Source organism: Barbus barbus (genome assembly GCF_936440315.1).
Source record: "Barbus barbus genome assembly, chromosome: 27".
Classification (NCBI taxonomy): Eukaryota; Metazoa; Chordata; class Actinopteri; order Cypriniformes; family Cyprinidae; genus Barbus; species Barbus barbus.
The window spans coordinates 1,446,857-1,459,860 of NC_136755.1; the positions used below are offsets into that span (position 1 = coordinate 1,446,857).

The 13,004-nt window shown below is 38.6% G+C and overlaps 1 protein-coding gene across 1 annotated transcript in view; it reads left to right on the forward strand.

Annotated features, from left to right (window-relative positions):
• Positions 1-13,004, forward strand: part of LOC306847240 (oxysterol-binding protein-related protein 7-like) — a 63,390-nt gene that overhangs the window by 23,352 nt on the left and 27,034 nt on the right. The window contains exons 15-16 of the mRNA XM_079381078.1: positions 9,049-9,186; positions 9,278-9,341. Coding sequence (XP_079237204.1) covers positions 9,049-9,186; positions 9,278-9,341 — 202 coding nt within the window. The remainder of the gene's footprint in view (positions 1-9,048; positions 9,187-9,277; positions 9,342-13,004) is intronic.

Here is a 13,004-nt window from a genome sequence, read left to right on the forward strand (position 1 = left end):
CGCAGCGCAAGCTATAATGTAAAGCAGCTTTTCTTTCACTGTATGTGATAATCATTTTAAGATAAAATATACATTATACAGTGGGGAAAAAATAATTTGATCCCCTGCTGATTTTGTATGTTTGCCCACTGACAAAGATATGATCAGTCTATAATTTTAATGGCAGGTTTATTTGAACAGTGAGAGACAGAATAACAAAAAATCCAGAAAAACGCATTTCAAAAAAGTTATAAATTGATTTGCATTTTAATGAGTCAAATATGTATTTGACCCCTTGGCAAAACATGACTTGGTACTTGGTGGGAAAACCCTTGTTGGCAATCATAGAGGTCAGATATTTCTTGTAGTTGGCCACCAGGTTTCCACACATCTCAAGTCATTAAGGTTTCGAGGCTGACGTTTGGCAACTCAAACCTTCAGCTCCCTCCACAGATTTTCTACGGGATTAAGGTCTGGAGACTGGCTAGGCCACTCCAGGACCATAATGTGCTGCTTCTTGAGTCACTCCTTTGTTGCCCTGCCATGTGTTTTGGGTCATTGTCATGCAGGAATACCCATCCATGACTCATTTTCAATGCCCTGGCTGGATTCAATGCCCTTGCCCTGACGGTGCATGGCCCCATCCATTGTTCCTTTTGATGTGGTGCAGTTGTCCTGTCCACTTAGCTGAAAAACACCCCCAAAAAAGCATAATGTTTCCACCTCCATGTTCGACGGAAGGTATGGTGTTCTTGGGATCATAGGCAGCATTCCTGTTGATGCCAAAGAGCTGGATTTTGGTCTCATCTGACCACAACACTTTCACCCAGTTCTCTGAATCATTGGCAAATTTCAGACGGGCTATACATGTGCTTTCTTGAGTAGGGGGACCTTGCGGGCGCTGCAGGATTTCAATCCTTCACGGTGTAGAGTGTTACCAATTGTTTTCTCAGTGACTATGGTCCCAGCTGTCTTGAGATCATTAAGATCTTCCCGTGTAGTTCTGGACTGATTCCTCACTGTTCTCATGATCATTGAAACTACACGAGGTGAGATCTTGCATGGAGCCCAGTCCGAGGAAGACTGACAGTTATTTTGTTTCTTCCATTTGCGGATAATCACACCAACTGTTGTCACCTCACCAAGCTGCTTGGCGATGGTCTTGCAGCCCATTCCAGCCTTGTGTAGGTCTACAATCTTGTCCCTGACATCCTTGGACAGCTCTTTGGTCTTGGCCATGGTGGAGAGTTTGGAATCTGATTAATCGATTCTGTGGACAGGTGTTTTATACAGGTAACAAACTGAGATTAGGAGCACTCCCTTTAAGAGTGCGCTCCTAATCTCTGCTCCTTACCTGTATAAAAGACACTTGGGAGCCAGAAATCTTGCTGAATGATAGGGAATCAAATACTTTATTTGACTCATTAAAATGCAAATCAATTTATAATTTTTTTTTTTTTTCTTTTTTCGGATTTTTGTTATTCTGTGTCTCACTGTTCAAATAAACCTAAAGATGTTGCATTGCCAAATTATAGACTGATCATTTCTTTGTCAGTGGGCAAACGTACAAAATCAGCAGGGGTTAAAATAAGTTTTTTTCTTACTGTATAACTATTATCCTAAGGTGAGTTTTCTTTTTTTTTTTTTTTTTTTCTTTTTTTAAGAATACATTTTAGGATGAAAGTTTGAACCCTGATTTTTTCGTAAAAAATGTTCATATGCAGGTTTCACGCACAAATTTGTGTGTACTCATGCTTCGTGAATGCGACCCAATCTGTTGTCTTTTTGACCGTTTGTCTCAGGCTAACTGCCTTAAGTTGGCGACGTTTGGGCCATCTCATACTAGCATCCTCTGTTTTAAAGCTGTGAGGAGTTTGTTAGTTCGCTTCAGATTTGCTGGCACCAGGATCCCTGACTTTTATGGTCCTCCCATATTTATTTTTGGGTTCTCCTGGAATTTAATTATTGGTTCGTTTCAGTTCTGATCACATCACTATTAAACATATCTTAACGCAAAACAAACAAAGCAAGTCCTTCACTGAAGAAAATTAGCAAATCATTTATTTGCGAAATGCAGGAAACTAAACTGCCTTTGATTCAACTACAATTTAGTAATCCTCTTAATCAGCATTGACATATGGCGTTAAAAATTTAGAATTATAGATTCATAATCTTTCTTTGATTTTCACAAAATGGGTTCTAAATAATATAGCAATGGGGAATGACATTTTCCACCCAAAAAAAAAACCCTTAAAAATATTTTGATTAAATCAACAAGTCACTTTTATGACGATACTGTGATTTCTATATCTGTGTAGATCAAAATGTCCAACCTGGTCACCCAATCATTCTTTAATTCAATATTTATGTGCAATTCATGCTTTAACCCTCTGGGGTCTGAGGGTGTTTTGGGGGCCTGGAGAACTTTCGACATGCCCTGACATTTGTGCTTTTTTCAGTTGCTTATAAAAATATAAATGGCTAAAGTCTAATAACTCTGTAAACCGCACAAAATGGGCTACAATAATATGTTAGCAGCATTTATGTACATGATTGTGTTTGTTATGAGTGTATACAAATAAAAGTAGACCTCTTACAGATTCGAATGGTGTATTGCTCTTATCTGAACGATCAAAAATGGCAGAGTAATTCAAGCTCATTTCTGCCTTATCAGGAAAATCTACCCCCAAAATGCGTATACGCGTTTGTCAACCCCAGAGGGTTAATACACAGTTATCTTAGTTAACAAAAATCTAAATCTCTGCAGTGGATCAGTTGTTTCCCAGGGATAAGGAGATACAAATGCAGGTTATAATACTTATAATAAGAAGGTTATAAGAGTCTCCCACAATAACAGAGGCTTTCCTTTTTTAATGTCACAGTATAGAGATCAGTGTGACTTTCACCTATTATTTTACTCGAAGCGTTTATAATCTTTAAGAGTCTGTTTTTGCTTTTAACAGAAATTAAATTAAAACCGGATACAATATTAAGAACCGATTCAATAAGAGATTTATATACAACTACCAGAATGCCCTTTTCAATGTTAAAACTCCTCAGTTTCCTCAAACATTCAGACAGTGTTTTTAAATGAAAATTGGGAGTCAGTCTCTGTACCTAAACATTTAAAACGCATTCCTTTAGTTTTACTAATATTAAGCCATTAAGCCGCATATAACTCGCCTCAATTTTGTTAATTTTAAATCACAAATTGGATGAAGTATTTAATGATTGGAAATCCTTCACACATCCTACCAGCGCCACACCATCTGCATATTTTAGAAGCTTCAAATTATCATTATAGGTCATTTCATTTGTATAAATAGATTTGGTGATAAAACAGCTGTGGAATTATTTTTTTAAAGATTCAAACAATGTTTAAGATCCTTTGTAATCCTTTGACTAATTAATTGTAGCGTAACACAATAGTGCTTATGGTGCATTTAAGTCATATCGGATAGATCGTATTTACGAGTTGAATGCACTTGAATGGTACCACAAAGTCATTATTACAAGTGGGAAACTCAATTTTCTTTAAGCCCCAAGTTTCTGAGTTGGTTGCATGTCAGTAAAAAAACTTGTCTGACGCAATGGACGCAGGCAAAGAATATAGATATGCAGCGTCTTTATTGATGGTAAATTTGTAAAAAAATTTAATAAAAAAAAATTCAACAATGTACAATAAAACTATGCAAGTTACATATACAAAATATTATATTGTTTAATTACCACAAAAAAACAATTAAAAAAAATGCTGTCTCTTAAAACAAAATGCACGGACCTAATACTGACATGCATCCGGGTTCTTTCTCTGTCGGTTATGTCTTAAGTGAATGTAAACAGCGGTGTTATCTGTAATACTAGTTTTATACACAGTTACCCACTTACAGTGGTGGAAGTTTACATTGACCGGTTTATAAATGCTTCCCATTGCAAAGCTAAAATACTGGTAAAATAAGTAAACTATCTCCAGAAATTTTGGAAATTTAAGCTAAGGTAAAAAGTGTATAAATAGTGGAGATGTTGCATTGCCAAATGTATCTTATAAGTGTTATAATACAACTTATCTGATCTGATACTGCTCGTGGATGGCATTTGTAATGTCAAAATAATGGCCACTGGATATTAAAAAGACTTATAAATATTAAAGTCTGGATAAAATTTTAAACCTGGAAAACATGGTCAGTATAATGCCATTGGAGTTTCATGTTTATTAATGTTAGTTCATGTATTGCAGGGGATTTCCAATTTTTGTCAGCTGAATGTAAAATTTGTTTTTAAAACCTCTGAGATTAAGGCAGTAATTCAGATTTAGATTCAGTAATTCAGATGTGCCAATATGTTGATTAAATTATTGCTGTCGGTTAATGACAATGACACTGGTAGGTCATAGAGAGCCACTATCCTGCAGAGTTTAGCTCCAACCCTGATTTAAAAAAAAATAACTCCGTTGCATTAGTAATCCTGAAGATATTGATTAGCTTGTTCAGGTGTGTTTGATTAGGGTTGGAGCTAAACTCTGCAGGACAGCGGCTCTCTATGACCGAACTTGCCTACCCCTGCTATGTCATGTTGAGGTTAACAATTTGTGTAATTTTTCATAGATTTAATTCTTAACTCTCAACCCCCCTGCAGTTCCTTCATGAACCTCAGTTTGGGAAACCCTGATGTAATGTCATGCATTAATGTTGTTTTAATGATGGCTTACTCGTAAAAACAGACCCTTGCCACCACCTACTGGCATAACAATTAAACTGCATTGACTGATGCTGATAGCTACTGCTGAAATGGATAGTCAGTGGCATAAAATGATTTAAAAAGACCATAATATTATTCATCATGATTATTTCTGAGGCAATATATCGCTGTGACTGGCCTGCAAAGCACCTGTAAAGTATAGCTGCTATGCATCATAAGTTGCATGCAGAGGTGGGTAGTAAGTTACATTTACTAATTTACATTTACTTGAGTAATATTTTGGGGTAACGAATACTTTTAGACTATATTTTAAAATAGGTACTTTTACTAATTACTCAAGTACATTTTTTGTGAATCTGTACTTTTACTTCGTTACTATGGGCGACGCTCCTCTCGTTACTTTATCTTAATGTAATACAAGTTAAAAATCCTTCAATTTATTCCAAACGCGCCGTTTACTGTTCTCTGGGCAATGCCCGTTCGCGAACGATTCATTCTTTGGAGTCAATTCTGTTCGAAGGCTTGATTACACCAGTGAATCGGTTCGCGAATCAGTTTGAATGATTTGTTCAGTTTCCTGCCGCACGCGCGGAGTCGTCTGAAGCGGTTCTCACTCAGCTGTAACAAAGTTTAAAGGGCATATTGCAGGTTAGAGACTCCAGATGTATAGAAAAATACTGTAGGTATACTTATGTAAAATATACTTTAAAATGCGCTATTAAGGCTTCTGGAGTCGTTTTTGTGAGAATTTTATTTACGCATCTGAAACGCGCCAAAACCGGAAGTGACGCATCAAAAGGGAGAGCGGTCCATTTAAACCACAGGAAAACAATGGATCCAATGACAGTTTGGCCGCTGAGGAAATGTTAAATGTGTATTTACACTCATATGACGGACCACAGATAAAATGATGAGCCTGCTATGCAGCCAAGAGAGCAGGACAGGCCAGGATTAGACAGAACAACGGTCAGAGAAGACAAATTGAGTTGATGTGAGGAGAACAGGGCAGGTGTTTGGTGAGAGATCAGTGTTAGCTTACAGATATACACACGTCAGCTAATGTAATCAGGCAATAGCAATGCTAGTATTGATACTACCAGTAATAGAAACTAATAAGCGTTGACCAGGCGTGTCACACTCGTTAATATCCCACACTAACGTTACGTGATAGTGGTTTCTTATCAACGCAGCAGAGAGAGATAAACACGTTTTTGATTCATAGGTGCTTGTGTGGGAGATGCGAGGAAAGTATAGACCTCTCCAGGCCAGCAGACACATGTTTTAGGGCAGAAATCATTTATTACTCTAAGATAAATACTTGTATACATGTATAAATACATTAAAGATTTTAATATTAAAACAGTCTGAATAATTTTGATTCTCAATTACAAGTTAACTCTATTTAGGTCATGACATACCAGTGGCATCAAAAAGTGTTACTTCTAGGTAAACACAATCAATAATGACAGCATACAGACAGGTTGTCCGCTGGGCCTATGGTGCATGTGTTGTCAGCCATTAGAAGATAGTTTACAGAGGAAGGAGGACTTTATAAAGGTTTTGAATGGCCCCATTTTGTTGACAATTAATAAAAAATAAATCACAATCAAGCAGATCTGCATTTATGGTTAAATCAATTCAGTTTTATTTATACAGCACTAAATTATAAATATTATTTCATACCCAACTCAAAACACATCTCAACTGTTAATAAATATATATGTATGTGTATGTGTATATGTATATGTATATATGCCAAACATATACTACCAAAAGAAATACCATCTGACCCATTTAAAAACATTTAACAATCTTTCAGTCTGGGTATCACACTAATGTGTTGTTAAAGTGTGTTAAATGGTGAAGGCTGTGCTAGATATACACCAACAGCCTCATCATGTTGATCCTCTGACTGGAGGGATCTGGAGAGAGGAGCAGGTGTAGTGGACATGACTGGAGGGATCTGGAGAGAGGAGCAGGTGTAGTGGACATGACTGGAGGGATCTGGAGAGAGGAGCAGGTGTAGTGGACATGACTGGAGGGATCTGGTGAGAGGAGCAGGTGTAGTGGACATGACTGGAGGGATCTGGTGAGAGGAGCAGGTGTAGTGGACATGACTGGAGGGATCTGGAGAGAGGAGCAGGTGTAGTGGACATGACTGGAGGGATCTGGAGAGAGGAGCAGGTGTAGTGGACACGACTGGAGGGATCTGGAGAGAGGAGCAGGTGTAGTGGACACGACTGGAGGGATCTGGAGAGAGGAGCAGGTGTAGTGGACACGACTGGAGGGATCTGGAGAGAGGAGCAGGTGTAGTGGACACGACTGGAGGGATCTGGTGAGAGGAGCAGGTGTAGTGGACATGACTGGAGGGATCTGGAGAGAGGAGCAGGTGTAGTGGACATGACTGGAGGGATCTGGAGAGAGGAGCAGGTGTAGTGGACATGGCTGGAGGGATCTGGAGAGAGGAGCAGGTGTAGTGGACGTGACAGTGCTGTGTTCTCCTGGAGCCTGTGGTGACCTGCAGTATTCCTCTCTCAGACGGCATATGCTTGGGAGAAGGAAACACAATTTAGATCACATTCACTGCTGACCATGCTTTTCCACTTGGCCTCCATCACATCTGTTAAGTTACACACCACCGCGGTGTTTGAAGCAGATGTATTAGTGAAGTCCAGTTTCTTCAGCTGCACTAACGCACCGAGGCCCGGAAGATACCGTCCTATTTCTTGTTAGGAAACCTGTGGACTCGATGTCCTGACAGGCTGGAGTTTGTGCAACCTCCACAAACACAATAATTTACCATGACAATGATAAATTGAAAAAAAATAACTACCGAAAACACACTGACTCGCGCGCGCTCAAAGCAGAGTGCGGCACACGACTCCCTTATGTGACGTAATATGACGCGATGTTGAGAAAAATTGTTTTTTGAGAACTGTCAAGGAAAGCCTCGCTTTTTTTTTTTGTCTATATTTGTGCCCTCGTGTCTTGTAAAACATTTTCAAATCCTGCATTAACGGTTCATGTGGTATTTTCATACAAGGTTATATATTCATTTGAAAAAAATGTTTAATCTGCAATTTGCACTTTAAGAACATCAAGAGCGTTGAAGATGTGGCTTTGGATCTACAGTCAGTTGAAAGCAAATCTGCAAAAGCTATTGTTTGCTAGCTATGAAGATCTTTATTAGATGAACACCGCATGTGCTGTCGGTTCCACAGGTATAGATTCGATTACAGTACACAATACCATGACATTACCAGTTTGTTGTACATGTACCTTACACATTAAATACAATGTGACAGCTTATTTAATGAATAAATTATACAGGGTATGAAATCAACACCTGCAAAACCCGCGTTAGTTCCAGGAGGAATGCCTTTGCCTAGACATAATACTGATAGTTTCACAATATTACGCTTGCAGAAATAAGCTACATTTGTTTACATTTTGCAGAACAGACGGAAGAGGATCCGTCATATGCATTTGTTTCGTTATGTTGAGATGTTCTGTAGCAGTCATGTGAGGAGTTTTCACTCTTCTCTGTGTCAGAGGTTATATACATAAATACATTTATAATACATAATATACTTTAAAATATAATTTAATTCAGTGATGCAAATCAGAATTTTTATCAGCTGTTACTCCAGTTTGCAGTCATATGATCTTTCAGAAATCATTGTTTCACAAACCATTGTTGTTGAAAAAACAGCATATGCTGGTTATGTATGTTTTGAATCTGGGATGCTGGTTTAAGATGGTCTTTAGCTGGTAATGTGCTGGTCTTAAGCTGGTCGGAGCAGTTTAAGACCAGCACATGACCAGCTAAGGACCATCTTAAATCAGCTCAAACAGCATCCCATGCTTCAAAACATACCTTACCAGCATATGCTGTTTTATATATTTATGTATGTACTGTGTGTATATACATTTTATCTAAATATCTGTATATCTAAATAAAAATAGACTACATTAAGTATATGATCCAAGGTAACTAACTACTTGTAGGTTTTTTTTTTTTTCTTCAATTTTTACTCCAACTATTCAGACTTACTTTTACTTGAGTAAATATTTCAAGTACTTCTACTTTAGTACAGTTTTTAGGTACTCTACCCACCTCTGGTTGCATGTGTGTAAAAGAACAATGACAGGTTTCACTTTAACACTCCGTCCACCTGACTTGTATAAATTCTAATTTTTTTTTTTTTTATTGTTTTTGTTCATTTATTTATTTAACTTATTTTTTTGGTTTTGAACTTTTGTCTTTGTTTTAGTTTATGAAGATAACCTTAAATAAGTGGACTTGGCTGCATGTGCAGCATTAGCCTGAGGTATTATTTGTAATTTGCCTTTTTCCCCTCTCTCTTTCAGGTTTATGTGGCTGTGTTCTCTATTTCAGGCTATGCCTGGGCCAGCTGGCGTAATCGTTACAAACCCTTTAACCCTGTTCTTGGGGAAACATATGAGAATGTGCGGGAGGACCGTGGATTCCGTTATATCGCAGAGCAGGTATGAGTACTTAATATATAGGTCATACAATATGAAGAACTGTAATTGACGTAATTGCGTTTTAACACAAATTTTCTTCCCCTCTTTCTAGGTCAGTCATCACCCACCTCTGTCTGCCTGCCATGCAGAGTCTGATAACTTCAGCTTTTGGCAAGGTAACGGTTCAAAGTTTTATTAATTTTTCATGTGGGATGTTACATTTAATTTATTTCAAACTAGAGATGCCCAATAAGCAATTATAATGAAACACCTTTTGATGCCAAGCAGTGATGTTTCCTATGGCTTTTGGTGCATTTTAAACATCAGACACCCTCTTCCAGCTTAGCTAAAACTGATTAGACCCTTCACCCAAGCAGCAATTGTTGAGGAAAAATGCCCTCTTGATAGCTATTTCAAGGCTCTCTCTGCAGCATCTGTGCTCTTCGAGATGGCTCTTCATTTATTTTCCTGTGGTGTCAAATACAGATTAGGTCTGGCAGAGCTAGGCCTGTTGTGTTAATCACTATACCGACTTATCGCGGTCACATCCATATACTGTGCGATAAGTTTTAGTGATGCAATATATCACCCATTGTGTTTACATGCATGTTTGTTTACATTTAAAAAAATAAATACATTTCACTGAAATGTAGCAGATTATGCTGCCTCTGTCATGTCTCATCTACTATCTGTGTCTGAGACGGGACTGGATTCGGATCTGTCAAATGGATTTGTGGAATATCATACTCTTGTTGCCTTGTTGGCAATGGTAAATTTGAGATCTCTTCATAACTTTTTTTTTTTTTAATATCCTAAAATCCTTGCTCTGAACTTTTAATTTTACCTAATCTTAGTTCTGCATTTGATTCAGTTGATCACGCTACTCTGCTTAATCTTTTAGGGGATGAAGTTGGCATCAGGGGCATGGCATTAGATTCTCTTCATCTCTCTCTGATAGATCAGTAAAGGGGATGATTGGAAATCCGTCCTCTCCTTTCGCACCACTCACACATGGTGTACCTCAGGGGACCCTTTTGGGTCCTATTTTATTCTGTTTGAATATGCTTCCCTTGGGTTCTATCATGAGGAAATATATTTCATATCATTGCTATGCTGAAGATACTCCGATTTACATTCACCTTAGTTCTGAGAACTCTTACTATGAGCTCCTCAAATGTTTACAGATTAAATGCTGGACAGCAAGAAACTTTCTCTAATTAAATGAAAGCAAAACTGAGGTTGTTGTTTTTGGGACTTCTGGTGCTGTCTCCGATATTTCTAGTAATCTAGATTTTGTCTTCCAGTATTCACCCTTTTGCTAACAATTTAGGTGTAACTATTGACACAGATTTGAATTTTGAAAAACAGATAAGTGCAGTGGCGGAGAGCATGTTTTTCCAGTTAAGGCAAACAGACATTGAAACCTATGCTCTCATGTGAGGATTTGGAGATTATCCATGCATTCATTTCCTCCAGACTAGACCACTGCAATGCCCTCAATATGGGTCTCAATCAATCTTTGTTGTATTGCTTACAGTTACAGCTTACATCTTGCATGCCGGCTAGTGTTTTGCATTCTTACTTTACTTTTTTACTTTTGTCATTTAGCAGACGCTTTTGTCCAAAGCGACTTACAAATAAGAAATAGTAACTAAAACTAAAAGTTACAACTCTATAAATATTAAATACCCACATATTTAAGAAAATAAAGAAATTAAATAAAATTGACATGCATATAACAACATTTCAATAATAAACATATAAAAGAATAAAACTAAAATAAAAAGCGATACTTCTATCCCGTGTCCCTGCCCGGTGGAGTCGCACGGTAGAGTTGATGGTCTTTACACTCTTCGGTCTTCACACTAAGAGGGCTTCACACGACGACTGCTGCGACCGCTGCCGCGCGGTATAATAAACTTTTTTTTTTTTTTTTTTTATACCAATCCAACAAATCACCATTTCAATTCAGCTGGACCCACTTTCCTGTTTATCAACTAAAAATGGCCAAGCAAGTGCACACACTGACAAGATACGCGATACAGTATGAGACCAAACGCGATTTCAGCACCTCTCAACACAGTAAACAAAAATAAGCGTTTCCTAGCAACGGCAAATGCCTGAGACAAGTAAATACACTTACGAGCTGATTTTAAACTTCCGCTGATAGACTGATTCTCTTAAAGACTATTTCATTACACTGCGTTCTGCTGGCGCTTGAACCCACTTTCCTGTTTATCAACTAAAAATGGCCAAGCAAGTGCCATGTGTGGTTTATTAGCCTGTACCCACTGAGGGGTTCTCTTACAAAAATCTGTGAAGAGAGGAGCCACAAACTGGGCTGAGTGTCTAATCAAAATGAGGAATCTGCTGTGCCATGGGTGTTTTCAGAGTTTTGCCTGCCCTGTCAAGCAAGCGTCAAAGTGGATTAGGGTCTGGACTAGGGCTGAACGATATATCGTTATCGTATCTATATCGAGATATGAACTTTCAAGATATTACTATCGAAAAAAGCAACGATATAGACGATATAGATTTCCCCTCTCCGCGCTCGCCCCGCCCTGCATACAACTCTGGCAGTCACACAACGAACATCAGTTTTACGAGTGCCCTTGAATGCACCGCTGAGGTCCCTATTCGACCGCAAACTTGTATGGTATAGCTCTGGAAATTCAGACACACAGAGAATCAGCTGTTCATCCATTTTGAGTTCGGCGCTTGTTTGGATGCCCCGTTTCTATTGGCCGCGCGGGGAAACGTCACAGAGCGCAGCGGCAAAAGTTGAACTATTTTGAACTTTGACCGCGGCGCGCGCGCAAGCTCGCCGCTGGTGCGCTCCGCTGCGCGTGCGCTTTGGTCGGCGCAGCAACTAACCGCCCTCGCGCAGCGCAAGCCATTGAAATGAATGGGTTTCATAGCGCAGCGCATGCCGCGTCCTGTGTGAAAGGGCCTTTACGCCGGTTTCACGCCGGTTTCACACTGCAAGCGTAAGCAGGGCGTAAGCAGCGCGTATTTTTTTCGGCGCCCATGTTAACGGATGAGAGTGTTCACACAGCACGCAGGAGCGGCGCGGCAGCGCGTAGCAGGAGCGGCAGTGCCGCGATCGTTTCGGCGCCGAGTCTATTTTTGCTGTGCTGCTTACGCTCAATTAAAGTGACAAAGCATTGATTATGGACAAAATACACACGAAAAAGTGAAATTGTTCCCCAGAATGTAAATTAATGACATCTACTACGTTGTAAATAGAGTATAAACTTCAGTAAAAAAAAAAAATAATAATAATACTATAGGTCTATATTACAAAAAACTAAATAAAGTTTTTGCTCTAATCACTAAAATTTGTTTAAATTTATACTGTTATTTCAGCTTAAGTCACTGGTTAATTGTATTAATGATGTTAGCCTATATGTGTTTTAACTATATAGTAAGTTGCCGTAAGAACAGGTGTCATGTTGACATCATGATGACGGTACTAGTGCAAATGCAAAGAAGACAATCATGGACGACACTCGTCTAATCGTGGAGGTTGAGAAGCAGACAGTTATTTATGATCCTCATAATTTACTATATAAAGACTTGCAGGCGAAGGAAAAAGCATGGGAGGAAGTTGCATCAGCACTCGGTGCAGAAAGTAACTAACCTTTCTTTCTTTTTTGTTTTCAATTTTTAGCATGCCCACGTACGAACAAATTAATAGCTAATTAACTAAATACAATAGACAGAATAAGGTCACACATGCTACATACATCTACGCTGTAGACTACTATGTCTATTTCAGACTTAATTCTCGATAAATTGATCATTAAAAAACGTGTCTAATAAGAATAAGGTTACTTATT